Source organism: Homarus americanus, unplaced genomic scaffold (genome assembly GCF_018991925.1).
Source record: "Homarus americanus isolate GMGI-L3 unplaced genomic scaffold, GMGI_Hamer_2.0 scaffold74, whole genome shotgun sequence".
NCBI lineage: Eukaryota > Metazoa > Arthropoda > Malacostraca > Decapoda > Nephropidae > Homarus > Homarus americanus.
Genome location: NW_024716951.1, coordinates 5,360,704 through 5,376,592, shown reverse-complemented (window position 1 = coordinate 5,376,592; position 15,889 = coordinate 5,360,704). Strand labels below are relative to the sequence as shown.

The 15,889-nt window shown below is 41.3% G+C and overlaps 1 protein-coding gene across 3 annotated transcripts in view; it reads right to left on the bottom strand.

The window, feature by feature from the left end:
• The window catches only part of LOC121858702 (anoctamin-10-like), an 87,562-nt gene that overhangs the window by 29,203 nt on the left and 42,470 nt on the right, over positions 1–15,889 (bottom strand). For 2 of the 3 annotated variants that reach the window (XM_042355290.1, XM_042355291.1), the window contains exons 7-10: positions 15,317–15,421; positions 10,017–10,201; positions 6,519–6,680; positions 1,021–1,240 (exon numbers count right to left, since the gene is read on the bottom strand). In XM_042355290.1, the coding sequence (XP_042211224.1) occupies positions 1,021–1,240; positions 6,519–6,680; positions 10,017–10,201; positions 15,317–15,421 (672 nt within the window). The remainder of the gene's footprint in view (positions 1–1,020; positions 1,241–6,518; positions 6,681–10,016; positions 10,202–15,316; positions 15,422–15,889) is intronic. The other variant, XM_042355292.1, reaches the window with a different exon arrangement.

The window sequence follows — 15,889 nt, the reverse complement described above, 5'->3', positions numbered from 1 at the left end:
GAGTATATTTTACGTATACAATGTTTCCACCTTTTAATTCTTTCAATAATTATTTTCAATATTGTATAGGAACCAGTTTGATAAATTAAATAATCTCGATTATAGAGAGACAATGTAGCCGACGCCCCCGATTCCCTCGTACGTGACCTTTCCAACTGACGGTTTTCTGACTGTTAATGACTCTTTCCCCTGCCCACCCCTCCCCGGAACCACCCAACAACACTGAAAACAAGTTACCTCGTTAAGCACATAATTTCCACTTCTAAGCTATTTTTTTAAAGACGTTTCAAGGTATTAGATGCCAGAAAAAATAATTATACTGAATGTCGTTGTATAGGGCCTAAACCGCTAAGCCATTATATTTCATCTGTTAATGGCAATAGACGGGCGGGTAAAATACTGATTATTTCTGTCCATATATTCAGTACAGTTCTTTACCCTACAAGACACATAGCTTGTTTTAACATAGTACTGGGTATTCTAACATAGTATTGAGTATTTTAACACTGGGTATTCTAAGATAACATTAACCCACTCTGATCTAACCTATCGTAATCGAGCCCAAATCACTCTCATCTAATCCTTATTAAACCTAACCTAACCTAACCTAACCTAACTAAAGATGGGGTGTTGGTGACAATGAGGACAGGGCTTGCCTCTCTCATCCAGGTACTGTTCTCAGGTGTCCTCAGGTGTAGTAGATAACAATGGACAATGGAAATCCTAACCTAAGGATTGTTACCAGACCACCCACCCGCCCTTCTGGCTCGTTAAACTAACATATGGTAGAAATGATTAATCAATGCTATTAATTACTGGTTATGTATGTATGTATGTATGTATGTATGTATGTACAGGGTGTCACATATAGTCCATGCTTGACCTACTAAACACCCTGTATTATAATGTTACGGCGACTTCTGAGACACCCTGTACAATATGGTTCACTTACCTACAGTATATACATCAAGCCACATAATGTATAACAAACGCTACAAGAAAATAAACAAACATACGTACCCCATTCAGTAAGGCTTGTGGCTAATCTCTTGTAGTAATGGTTCATAAGCCAGACCAGGGCAGCGTAGAAAGCGGAAGGTACATGCATGAAGACGCCAGCGATAGAGCCGTAACGTCGCTTCCAATCCACCAGCTGTTCCTCCGCCCAAAATGCCCCCACCATCATCCACAGCGACCCGACCAGACAGAGACCCACCAGAGGCGCCGATATGAAGTACAACTGTAGGAGTGGGTGAAGGTGGTGTGGTAAATTGCGATTTTTTTTTTACCTCAGTCAGGAGGTTGGTAATGTAGTTTAGATCATGGTACAGCTGTAATAAGAAGGGAAGCTACTGTAATTTAGATGAAGAAACAGCTGTATCCTTCAAGGAGGTCACTCACTCTCATTATATAAGCGTGGGGTGATAACACATTGTAAACAGGATATATGTATGTTCATCACAGGAAGAGAAGGAGGGAGGGTTGGAAGGGGGTTTTCCTTTTCTCCCTAACCTGCGTATGGCTTATGCCTCTGAACCAACACACACACACACACACACACACAGGGTAGAGTTCTTAGCTTCTAATAACATTATAAAAGCACCAAGCGCTTCACTCTTCCCAAACCTTGCTGAAAACATCACGTCATTATCCATCATTATAGTACAGTACATCACGTCATTATCCATCATTATAGTACAGTACATCACGTCATTATCCATCATTATAGTACTGTACATCACGTCATTATACACCACATTAAAGCTGAACTAACACACAAACCTTTACAACTTAAGAATTAAGTTCATTTTACCTTCTGATACTCGGAAGCATTTATCACAATGGTAAGTGAATGCAAAATGCCAGTCTCTTTTATTCAAGGCTATCAGATATGATTTAGTGAGGAAGGGAGGGAGGGAGGGAGGGAGGGAGGCTGAAGGAGGGGCTGAAGGGGGGCTGAAGGGGGCTGAAGGGAGGGAGGGAGGGGGCTGAAGGGGCTGAAGGGGGAGAGGAGGGAGGAAGGGATATACACTGACTTTTAGGATTGTGTTTTGTCCACTGATTTATTTTTTTTTGTAGCAGTTATAGTGTCTTTATTGCTTCCTGACACTCCTCCTCCCTCCCCCCCAACACACGTCAATGAAGTTTAGGAGCTGTGTGTGTGTTTGGACAAGACGTGTGTGTGTGTGTGTGTGTGTGTGTGTGCGTGTGTTGGCCAGTGACATATTAGTAAATACCATGCAGAGGAAGGTTGGCTAACAGAGATAAACACATAGTAAACACCCCCTTCCCTCCCCTCTACCCATGCAACCCTGTACCCCCCACTGCACACGTCTCAGAATACATCTAGCTACCCGAGACCTCACACTGCAATATCAGATGAAGAATAAAATGCGTAAATGGATACTCGTTCAAAACAAAGTGGACACACCAAAAAAAATTAAATAAAAATGAAGAAAAAAAAATGCCACACAGTATAGAAAGATCAGTATAACATGGCCAGCATTACATTCAGTCCACTACCTACGTCACTCCTCTAGGTTACGTAAGGATAGATAGGGGTAGGAGTGGCCCGGCCCTATTACAACAGACCGCCTTACTAGCTACCGCTGGGTCCCTGAGATCCACTCAGGCCATGGCGCCGCTAGGACTGTATGCCTTACGTAATCTTATACCCTAAAATAATTATACACCACTCATGGCTTTGTGTATAACTTAGCCTTGATTTCACAACACGCATACATTATACACTAGAGGGAGAGTTAATTGAATTGTCATATTTTTAAAGAATTATTTCCACCTTTTACTCTTAGATGGTGTTAGTTACAGTACGGTACAGTGGGTGGTGTTTTGAGGTGGGGTTCATAAGTTACAGTCCGGTACAGTGAGTGGGTGGTGTTTTGAGGTACGGTTTATAATTTGTATCAGTATTGTTGGTTAGGTTAGGTTAGGCATCCGGAACACTGAACCTCCGGACTAATGAACCTCTGATCTAAGGAGTTTCCGGACGAAAAAACACTCGGAAAAATATCTAAAATCGGATGAATAGTAGTAAATAATAATAATAATAATAATATAATAATAATAATAATAATAATAACAACAATAATAATAATCCTTCATCAACATTACGTTTTCATAATTTATTAAACTCCTACCGACGTAATAATTCACCAAGCTATCTCAACACACACACACACACACACACACACAGATTACGTTCCAAAAGTCAGTCAGTCCATTTGCCCTTAGAAGGTCACACACCACGGGTCTCCTTCACTCTCTCACTTTAAGCACATCCTTTAAAAATTTCAGTAATATCTCGTTCCCAGAGATTCTTGATTCGTTTTGTCTCCTAACTGGTGGTAAGTGATGGCAGAGTTAAGGCAGAATGTTAGGGTACTTTTTGTCTGTTAAATGAACGAATAATAAGTTAGAGTTAGTGTGAAGTTATTGATGCCACATTCGGTGTTTTCTGTACAAGTAAATGCATTCTTAACATCTCCCGCCATGAGGAAAATTTTACGTGTAAACCTTTGATAATAATCTTAGCGTACTATCATTTAGAAAGTATTCAATATCCTGCTGTTTGTACAAATGACACGGCTCTCAATGGTTAACACGGCTGGACCAGTCATAAGACAGAACCCGGGCAATATTAAATAAACATGGCGCGGAAGACACTTGAAAAGACAAATTCGTCTCGACCGCCATATTAAAGAGTGAAAAAACCCTGTTGTATATTAGCTAAGGAAACGCCAGCGTATATATGAACTTGCAATAGTTCTCTTAACCACCAGTCGTTAAGGTTAATCGTTGCCATGACTCAAAAGACCCATCTTTTGGCATTCAGTAATCAAGGAACAGATTAAGTTAGGTTAGGTGTATTTTGAGTTCAGTTATGAAATATTTTCGGGAATTAGATGCTACAAATGTCCTTGATTCTACTTTACTTATGTATTTATTTATTTATTTTTTACTGCCCTTCAACAACTAAGGTTTTTTAAGTGTTAAGTCATGGAGATTAATAATTATACGCTATCGATGAAACAAAATATATAGAAGTGATATTCTATTTCCACAAGACATTGATCAGATTACGAAAGGCACATGTAAATACCACACAACTCATTAGAACATAACATAACTGTATTCTATCTACTACTGTGGGATTTTAAGTTGATTTCTCGTAATTAAAAACAAGAAAACGTAAACAAAAATAATATATAAATTACAGTTAGACTCTTATGTTAACTAAACTTCACACGTACTGTTATCGTTACTCTGATGACGCATGTAACACAATATCTCGTGAAAAGAAAAAAATAAAATACCATCAACATTAATTTATCCAGAGCTATAAACATCATCTTAAAACACCACCAAAACAAACAAAAACAAACATACTGTATCCCCACTACACACAGAATTACAAATCACATTATTTATAGGTGTATATTTCCTTGTATCCTTCCACACCTCGCAGTCCCCTATGCGCCAGAGTGCACAGTGCAAGATAATAATAATAATGATGTACAATAATAGGTAATGACTAACGACAGCTGTGAGAGATAAGGAAATAATGTTTCCACTTGATGTATAGTATAGGAAATAACAAAAAGGGAACTTAAAAATATACTAGAAAAAGGCTAAGTTAAGAGTGATTTTTTTTTTCACTCTATCTCTGTACGTGTGTTTATCAGTGCTGTCCGCATTGTGTTATGCCATAAGCGTTGTTACGTATAAATAGATAGACGGTATAATGAGGGGTTTTAGATTACAGTACAGTATATAGAGGGTATAATGAGGGGTTTTAGATTACAGTACAGTATATAGAGGGTATAATGAGGGGTTTTAGGTTACAGTACAGTATATAGAGGGTATAATGAGGGGTTTTAGATTACAGTACAGTATATAGAGGGTATAATGAGGGGTTTTAGATTACAGTTTTTAAGTATATAGAGGGTATAATGAGGGGTTTTAGAATACAGTACAGTATATAGAGGGTATAATGAGGGGTTTTAGATTACAGTACAGTATATAGAGGGTATAATGAGGGGTTTTATAATACAGTACGGTATAGAAAGGGTATAATGATGGATTTAGAGTACAGTAAGGTATAGACGCTATAATGAGGGGTTTTAGAATGCAGTACGGTATAGAAAGGGTATAATGAGGGATTTTAGAATACAGTACGGTATAGACGTTATAATGGGGGGTTTTATAATGCAGTACGGTATAGAAAGGGAATAATGATGGATTTAGAGTACAGTACGGTATATAGAGGGTATAATGAGGGTTTTTAGGAATACAATACGGTATATAGATGGTATAATGAGGGGTTTTAGAATACAGTACAGTATAGAAAGAGAATAATGATGGATTTAGAGTACAGTACGGTATATAGAGGGTATAATGAGGGTTTTAGAATACAGTACGGCATAGAGAGGGTTTACATGGTATATATTTCATTGTAGCTTGATTGGAGGATTATTGGCAAAGTTTATAATGAGTGTTTTTTAACCACACACACACACACACACACACACACAGTTACACCTTACTTTCTGGTGTCACAACGTACAGAATAGTGTCACAGGGTACAGAATAGTGTCACAACGTACAGAATAGTGTCACAACGTACAGAATAGTGTCACAGGGTACAGAATAGTGTCACAGGGTACAGAATAGTGTCACAACGTACAGAATAGTGTCACAGGGTACAGAATAGTGTCACAGGGTACAGAATAGTGTCACAACGTACAGAATAGTGTCAAGGGGTACAGATAGCATCACATGGTCAGTGTTAGGCTTAACGTCGCCACAACCCGGAAAAATAAACCGTCTTGAGTGATGTTTGTATTGTGTAAAGGTCATGTGTGTGTGTGTGTGTGTGTGTGTGTGTGTGTGTGTGTGTGTGTGTGTGTGTGGTGCTGCTACCTTTGTGTATGTATGTATGTATGTATATTCATGTGTATGTAAATTTTTTCTCTTAACAGGTGATGATGGATGAGTTACCTGTGCTTGTAATCAGGGAGACGGGTACAGATCACAGGTGCATGTATAATTTACCTTTAGGATGAGAGGTATGATAAATAATGAAGAATAATATACAGTATTATATATCCATCAGTTGCTTTTTGGGGGAGCCAGGAGAATATTGTGTGGAATTCTGTCTGTCTGTCTGTCTGTCTAATTCTCTCTCTGTCACTCTAATTCTCTCTCTCTCTGTCACTCTAATTATCTCTCTCTCTGTCTGTCACTCTAATTCTCTCTCTCTCTCTCTGTCTGTCACTCTAATTCTCTTCTTCTTTATCTCCTAATTCCTTCTTCCTCTCTCTCCGTTTTCTTCCCATTCCTCCTTCCTTGTCCCCTCTCCTCTCTCCCTCCTTCCCTCACCTTGAACTTAGTCCTCCAGGGCGGGTAGGTGACTTATCCCTCTTTACCTCCCTTCTTCTATCTTCCCTCCTTCTCTATCTCCCTTCCTCCTTCCTTATCTCCCTCCCTCCTTCCCTCACCTTGAACTTAGTCCTCCAGGGTGGGTAGGTGGGTTCGAAGCGGCCAGTGATCGGGTTCTGCTTCATGATGCCTTTGAAGTTTGTTCTTGTCGCCTCCAAATGATACTGACGATCCAGGGTCCCCCACGTATAGGACAGCTCAGAGCAGCGTCGCTTCCACAGCTGGCGAGAGGAAAGGCGTGAAAAAGATGGTTCAGGTGGGTGATGAGTGAGGTGTGTTGACAGCTGATAGTGATGGTGGTAGTGGTGACGGAGGAAAAAATGATGGTGCAAGGGAGTATTAGTACTGAAGGGATATCACCTGAACTTTAACCACCCAAACGTTACCTGGGAGGAGTTGAGTTAGGCTAGGTTATATGAGAAATAAGCTTGGATGTCTAATCTTCAAGTGATAAAAGCTGGGGTGTCTAAGCTTCAGGTGATCCCTCAAATAGCTATTAACGTCTCAAGTTTAGTTTAACAAATTTATTGGCAAAGCTTGAAGTACAGTTTGCCTATTCTGAGAAATTCAGTCAGGTCTTGACACTGAGGGTGGTATCACTTCTCACTGCCACGCAGGACAGAGGATTATACACAAAGAAATACATCATATTCATTGACAGTATATATAGGTCAGATACATGTGGGTAATGTCACTGTTCACTAACATGCAGGACAGAGGTTCGTACACAAAGAAAAAAATACATAATATTCATTTGCAGTATATATAGGTCAGTGGTTCACATACATTGGAGTCATATTCTAATTGAGGACTAATCAGTGTGGGCTAGCAAATTTGGGATAAACAGCAAGAATGTCCTCAAGCACCCCCGATTCAATGTAGTAATTACAAAGTTCAAGATACAATAAGTCAGGTGGCCTGAAGTCTTTCATAGTGTCACATTCAATAACATAGTGTTCAAGTGTATGCTTTAAAGGTTTATCACAAAGTTTACATGCTGAGTGTTCCGGTATGGGTACAGCGTTACTAACTTGCCAGATGTGTCTGTATCCTAGCCTAATTCTGGCCACGACTACATCACATTGTCTGGTTCTGTCCTTATGCTGGCCATACCGGTACCTCTTGTCACAAAATTTGTCATATTTACTAATGCTACAACTGCCAGGTCTCTCTGGATTTCTCACTTCTTCAAGATCAGAGTTCATGATTCTGACTTGAATGTTTTTAATTACAGCACTGGACAGGCCAAGGTCCCGGTCAACATTTTCTTTCCTACATGCCTCATTGGCCAGTCTATCAGCACAGTCGTGATACCTGATTCCAACATGGGACGGAATCCACACAAATTCGATACGAAAGTTGTTCTCATTGGCAGTTATCACATTCCTTTTAATATAACATACAACTTTAGACATAGAGCCTGACGGGCTGTTCATTGATTTCAAAGCACTTTGAGAGTCACAGAATATCACCCCACCTCCATTTTCTTTAAGGTAATCTGTGGCTAAGTAGATTCCAGTTAGTTCAGTTTGTTGTGCTGGCCCAGTTGTTCAGCCTTCGCTTGTTTGACACTATCATCTCTTTTTCTTTATATACTACAATTGCACAGCCTGTTCTACCTGTGTTTGTCTGCACAGAACCATCAGTAAAAGCATAACATTCACTTGATTTAATACTCTCTATGTGTCTGTTAATAGTTTCTAGTGTGACACATCTCACCACATCGGTGTTTAACAATTGCTTACTACCAACAGGAGTGTAATTAATAGGAACTGATATATCCAGCCAAGAAGGAATGGCATTAATAGGTTCGTCTGGGGTGATTGGCACATTCAGTTTCAAGAGATCTGCAACACTTTTATGAAGCCACTCCCCAAAGAGAGTCTTTTGTGGAAGGTTGGCGAGATGGTCGGGATTACTTAGATAGAACATCAACTCAGTTTGAGTTGTAGTTTGAGAACTATTGTTCTTCAGAACTTTGACACAAAACATAGTATTAAGTAGAGCTATCCTCTCAGATAGGGAGGGCAGTCCGAGCTCTTTCCTCATGTTTACAATTCTGGTTGATTTTGGGCAACCTAGAATGATGCGCATGGCTTCATTTTGCACTACCTCAAGGCTGTTGAGTTGTTTAGGCGGAATAGTCACAAGATGGAGAGCATGATAGTCAACTACAGAACGAATGAAGTGAAGATAGAAAGTACGAGCTTGGGTGATGTTAATTCCATAGCCCTTGCCAACAAGGGTTCTGAGGGCAGCGCATCAACGTCTCAAGGCGATAGAATTGTTATGCGAGGAAGAGGAGGAGGAGAGGAGGGAAGAGAGGAGAGGAGCCGGAGAGGAGGAAGGAGAGGAGGGAAGAGAAGAGAGGAGAGGAGCCGGAGAGGAGGTGGAGGGGAGGGAGAGGAGGGAAGAGGAGGAGAGGAGGGAGAGGGGGAGGGAGGAGGGAGGAGGAGGAGGGAGAGGGGGAGGGAAGAGAGGAGAGGAGCCGGAGAGGAGGAAGGAGAGGAGGGAAGAGAAGAGAGGAGAGGAGCCGGAGAGGAGGTGGAGGGGAAGGGAAGATCTTCAACCAAGCATCCTTAATTCACATGACTAGCCTCTTCCTTTCTCCCTCTCCCTCCCCCTCCCCTCCCCTCCCCCTTCCCCCTCCCCTCCTCTCACTCCGCCGGCTCCCTCATTACAGCGATGGCTAATTTATACAACTACTTAAACACATTGCTAGATTCCACAAACTCCAGGAGAAAGACACACACACACACTCTCTCTCTCTCTCTCTATCTATCCAAAACACACAAACACACACACACACACACACACACACACACACACACACACACACACACACACACACACACACACACACATACACACAATTGTTGAAGGGTTTTCCTGCTGGCAACAACGGGTGGGGGACTTGTGAGGGAGGGGGGGTGAGGGTGTGTGCGATGGAGGATTGAATGAGAATTAGTCCTCATGATGGAAGTAAGGAGGGTTGGGTATGGTGGTGAAGGGGTGGGCTGGTGAGGTGAGGTGAGCAGGTGGAAGGTGGGCTGGTGGTGGTGGTGAAGAATTGGGCTGGTGGGTGGTGGTGGTGAAGAATTGGGCTGGTGGTGGTGGTGAAGGAGTGGGCTGGTGGTGATGGTGAAGAAGTGGGCTGGTGGTGATGGTGAAGGAGTGGGCTGGTGGTCCAGTGGTGAAGGAGTGGGCTGGTGGTGGTGATGGTGTTGGTTATGGGATGGTGATAATGGGATGGTCGTGAGGGGGGTGGTGGTGGGGTAAATGCGAATAAGGTTAGGTTAGGATGAAAGGAAGACTTGATTACTTGGGTGTGTAGGCATGAGGTTATAAATCCATCCATCCATCTCTCTATCCATCCATCCACCCATTAAACCATCCGTCTATCCACGTATATATATACATATATATTAACTAAGTATCAAATCATTCAATCAATCAATCTATCTACATACATCCTGGCGAGGGGGCTAGTTTATTGAGCACCTTGCATCCTGTAGAAGACAAAGCACAAAGGTGTATTATGTGTTAGGGGCTCTCACCTCCAGCAGGACGGTGACCCAGACGAGGTTGAAGGCGGCGAAGAGGGCGTATTCGGTGAGGGTGTCGACGGAGAGCACCATCTGCGCCAGGCCCAACACGGCCGGCAACACCAGCGCCATCGTGTAGAAACCCAAGAAGCTGAAGTACATCGCCACGGCCTCCCCGAAGTACGACCGGATCTCCTCTATGGGTTGGAAAACAAGGGGTAAGAGAGAGATGAGTCATGAATGAATGAGTTTAAATGGGTGGAGTTATAGTTGGTGGGAGGGATACAGTAGGTGGTGGTGGTGGGGAGGATACAGTAGGTGGTGGTGGTGGGGAGGATACAGTGGGTGGTGGTGGTGGTGGTGGGGGAGGGATACAGTAGGTGGTGGTGGTGGTGGTGGGGAGGGATACAGTGGGTGGTGGTGGTGGGGAGGGGATACAGTAGGTGGTGGTGGTGGTGGGGAGGATACAGTAGGTGGTGGTGGTGGTGGGGAGGATACAGTAGGTGGTGGTGGTGGTGGGGAGGATACAGTAGGTGGTGGTGGTGGTGGGGAGGATACAGTAGGTGGTGGTGGAAAAAACAGGAAAACAAACCAATAATTTTCTTGTATTTTCCTGGAACTTGCAAATTTTGCATATAAGGAAAGTAATACTTAAATGCATACTTGTACCGTGGAGCAGATCTAACTTAACCTAACTTAACTTAACATAACCTAACCTAACCTAACCTAACTTAAACCTAACCTAATCTAACCGGACCTAGCCTAACCTAGCTTAACCTAACCTAAAATTACCTAACTTAAACCTAATCTAACTGGGCCTAGCCTAGCCTAACCTAACTTAACATAACCTAACTTAACCTATCGTAAACCTAACCTAATCTAACTGAACCTAACATAAACTAAACCTACTTAAATATATCCTAACTTAACCTAACCTAATCTGTACCTAAAATAACTGAACCTAACCTAACCTAACCAAAACGTAACGTAAGCATGAACAACACTGAACTGACACTAGTCATATGTTAGCTATCAATACTATATTTAAGCTGGACTGGACTGGTTTTATTTATTTTTTTTTTTGTACACGATACTCTAATTGGGTGGTTGGGTAGTTTATAACACTCGAGAACAGATTATAAATAGCACAGACCCGGAAAACTGCAATGGTGAAAAAACCCAACTTGTGGTGTTAATCGGTAGGTGGAGTGAAGATGGGAGAGGGGGGTGTGGTGGTAGTGGTGTGGGGTGGGGAGGGGGTGGTGGGGGGTAGAGGGGTGGTGTGTGGGTGGGTAGAGGGGGTGGTGGTAGTGTTGTAGTGGTGTGTGTGGTGGGTGGTGTGGGTGGTGGTGTGTGGGGTGGGTAGAGGGGTGTGGTGGTAGTGGGTGGTGTGGGGGGTGTAGTGGTGTGGCAGAGGGGTGTGGTGGCAGTGTTGTGTGTGGTGCTAGTGGTGGGCGGGGGCAGTGGTGTGGGTGGTGGTGTGTGGGGTAGTGGTGTGTGGGGGTGGTAGTGGTGTGGCAGGAGGGGTGGTAGAGGGAGGTAGTGGTGTGTGTGGTGGTAGTGGTGTGTGGGGGTGGTAAGGGGAGGGGGTAGTTGTATTTGCTGATTTCTTACTTGCTCCGCCTTGTCATCATCATTACCACTTCTACCAACAACACAACAATTACTACCGTCATCAGTATTACCAGTATCACCACCACTAATACCACCACCATCGCCATAACTACTACCATCACTACTACCACTACCACCACAACTACCACCACCACCACCACTACTACCACCATAGTCCAGTGTCAATATCACTTCATAACCTAACCTAACCCATCCATAAACTAACCTAACCTAACCTACCCCATACCTTAACCTTAACCTACCCCATACCTTAACCTTAACCTACCCCATACCTTAACCTTAACCTACCCCATACCCAACCTTAACCTACCCCATACCATCTTAACTCCCTCATACCTAACCTTAACCTACCCCATACCTAACCTTAACACAACTCAACCACCTCATACCTAACTAACCCATACTTAACCTTAACCTATCCTATACCTTATCTTAATCATACCAATAACTACCCATACCAACCTTAACCTACCCCACCACCCCATACACCTACCATACCAATATCTCACCACCTACCACTTTAACTTAACCTACCCCATACCTTAACCTTAACCTACCCCATACCTTAACCTTAACCTACCCCATACCTTAACCTTAACCTACCCCATACCAATCCTTAACTCTATATACCTTAACCTTAATCACCCCATACCTTAACCTTAACCTACCCCATACCAACCTTACACCCCACTTAACCTAACTAACCTACCTTAACCTTAACCTACCCCATACCTAACCTAACTACTCCCATACCTTAACCTAACCTACCCCATACCTTAACCTTAACTCTACTCCCATACCTTAACCTTAACCTAACCTAACCTTGTAGTTGATGAAGCACAGTGACATGAAACAACATCGAGAGAGAGAGAGAGAGAGAGAGAGAGAGAGAGAGAGAGAGAGAGAGAGAGAGAGAGAGAGAGAGAGAGAGAGAAAAGGATTGTCTAACCAATATTGTGCCTAACCTCCGACCTACAGTAGACAGACGGATGGACAGACGGATAAACATACAAACAGAAAGACAGATAAACAGACAGACGGACAATCAGACACCCAGGCAGACAGGGACAACACCTTAAGCAATTGGGGGAAAATAAGAAAAAAGAAAGAAAAAGAAACAATTTATGAGCCTTTGATAATGAGAGTCTTGTCTGACCTTAACACAAGGGCAAGGATGAGAGAGAGAGAGAGAGAGAGAGAGAGAGAGAGAGAGAGAGCTATCTACGGGTATATGTTAATATGTGTGTATGTGTGTGTAAAGTATTCATGTGTACAGTACTTTTTTTTTATATATGAGAATGATTGAGACCACACACACACACACACTGGGGTGCCGTCTCATCTCAGCAGGTTGGCTTTGGGAAGGTAAATGATATTACTATTACTATTACTACTACTACTACTACTACTAATAATAATAATAATAATAATAATAATATACTGTAATAATAATGATAACCACCACTGCACATTATCAACAACAACAACAACAATAATAATAACAACAATATATAATAATAATAACAATAATATATAACAATAATAATAACAATAATAATAATAACCAACAACACCACATAAATAACAACAAAAATAACAACAGTAATAATAATAATAATAATAACAATCAATACCAAACAACAACAATATTTACTCAGGTCAATGCCCCCCACCACTCCTCCATCACACACACACACATTATACAATAGAAAGATTAATATTAAGCCTCTGGTAAGAACAGGCTAAAAATACTGTACACTCCAGGACGATATATACTATGCTTAACAATACTCTACATTATCATAGTGTCTTAAGATCAAAAATTGTCCTCGTAAATGAAAATATAAGAAAAAAATCAACCCCTCCCCCCCCCCTCCCAAAAAAAATCCTTCTAAGTTGAATTGAGATTTTAACCTTTTCTAGATACATTTACTTATCAATATTTGGTAGATAAGAGATATTTAAGTGAGAATTAATGTTCCTTAAGTGTGTCTGGGTTTTAACTAAGTATCTAATAAAGTCATTGTGTAATTAAGTCGTTTTACTAATTTTTTTTTATCTTATGTCAAATAGTTTGGTTTATTTTTATTATTATTTTTTTTTAAATCTTTATATATGATGATTTAATTAAGAGCCTTTGTGAATCAGTTTCTGAGAGGGGGGGGGAAGAGAAGAGAAGGAGGAGGAGTCACCTGATGATTAGTTACCCTAGGTTATTTAGAGAGGTTAAGTTAGGTTGCTTAATTATCAGGTAAAATAAGGTGAGAGGAGGTGGGGTGTCTAATGTTCAGATGATTCGAGAGATTTGAAGTCCTTTGGTACTGGTATTCGGTGCAGCCTAAGCAGTGTGGTATGTTGTGGTGCTGACAGCTCTTATCTAAACTAGGACAGGATGACAGCCAGTAACTAGTTCATAAGTCTGACTCCTATTGTTTATACTGTTTGATTTAAAACACCCGTTGGCAAACAAACCGGCACACCAATTTAAACATGACGTTGAGAAATATATGTCTCTTTTTTTGTGGATAGGTTTGTAAACTGAACAAGTAAGATGTAAACAAAGACTCCGTTGTAAACAAGACATAATCAAACAGCCTCCATTGAACAAAAAGACAAACAAACACAAACAACTCATAAAACAAAGAGACACACACACACACACGTCATAAATCAAGAACCTCCATTACAAACAAGTCATAAATAAACCGCAAACAGACTCCATTATAAACAAGTATTTTATATAACTATTTTCTTTTCTTTCTTTTAAATATTACTTCACACTTATCCTCTTCACGTTATCAAAAAAAAAAGCAAATAATTCGTAACTACACAACACTAATACAGATAACAAGACGAAAAATAAACCAAAACACTTTTTAAAATTCCTGTGTTTAGCGGCCCGGACGAATGTATATAATCAGCTTCAAGCTTTTTTTTTTTAAGTGCTGAGGTTGATAGCTGGGACTAAAGCTTTTTTTAAGTGCTGACGTTGATAGCTGGGACTAAAGCTTTTTTTAAGTGCTGACGTTGATAGCTGAGACTAAAGTTTCCTTTTTTTTTAAGTACTGAAGTTGATAGCTGAGACTAAAGCCTTTTTTAAGTGTTGAGGTTAATAGCTGAGACTAAAGCAACAGATTTTGATGACATTATAGGTCAGTGTAGTACAAGGGATATAAGGTTTAGCTTTAGATTATGCTGAGTTCACTTTAAGCTTATTTGGTTCATCGGGTTACTTTAAGGTTGTTTGGTTTATCTTTAGATTACGCTGAGTTCACTTTAAGCTTGTTTGGTTGAAGTCAGATTAAGCAAGGACATAATGCGGGTACTTCAGGTTATTTAATTCAAGCTTGTTCAGGTTATCTCAGCTTAATTCGTGTCAAAGTGAATTATCTTGGGCTAGGTCAGGTCAACTCACAGATAGCACAGCAAAATTGGCATCAAATCAGGTCATCTCGCAGGGGGGACGGAGGTCAGGTTAACTGATAAATAGCTCAGCATAATTGGCATCAAATCAGGTCATCTTGAGGGGTCAACTCACAGATAGCACAGCAAAATTGGCATCAAATCGGGTCATCTTGGGGGGTATTAGGTCAGGTTAACTGATAAATAGCTCAGCAAAATTGGCATCAAATCGGGTCATCTCGGGTTAGATCAGGTCAGCTCGGGTTATCCATCACCTGTAAAGGGCGCTGAGGGTCGAACTGGGGCCTCAGTGCGGTCATCTTTCTCTTTCGGGGTCGGTAAGGTTATAGTAGGGAGGGTGCCCTCTCGTAGGAAGATCCCTGCAAGGAGGAATATACATAGGAGATATTAACTTACACCACCTCTACCTGTCTACCTGTATTTTACCTGTCTTCTACCTGTCTACCTGGATTTTACCTGTATTCTACCTATATTTTACCTGTGTTCAACCTGTCTACCTGTATTTTACCTGTCTACCTGTGTTCAACCTGTCTACCTGTATTTTACCTGTCTACCTGGATTCTACCTGTCTACCTGGATTCTACCTGTTTACCTGTATTCTACCTGTATTTTACCTGTCTTCTACCTGTCTACCTGGATTCTACCTGTTTACCTGTATTCTATCTGTCTACCTGTATTTTACCTGTCTACCTGTATTTTACCTGTCTACCTGTATTCTACCTGTATTATTTTATCTATCTACCTCTATCTTCCCACGCTATATACCTGTCTCCTTATTCTACCATATACTTCACTATCTCCAACACGGTGGCTAGGTAGAGTCCATC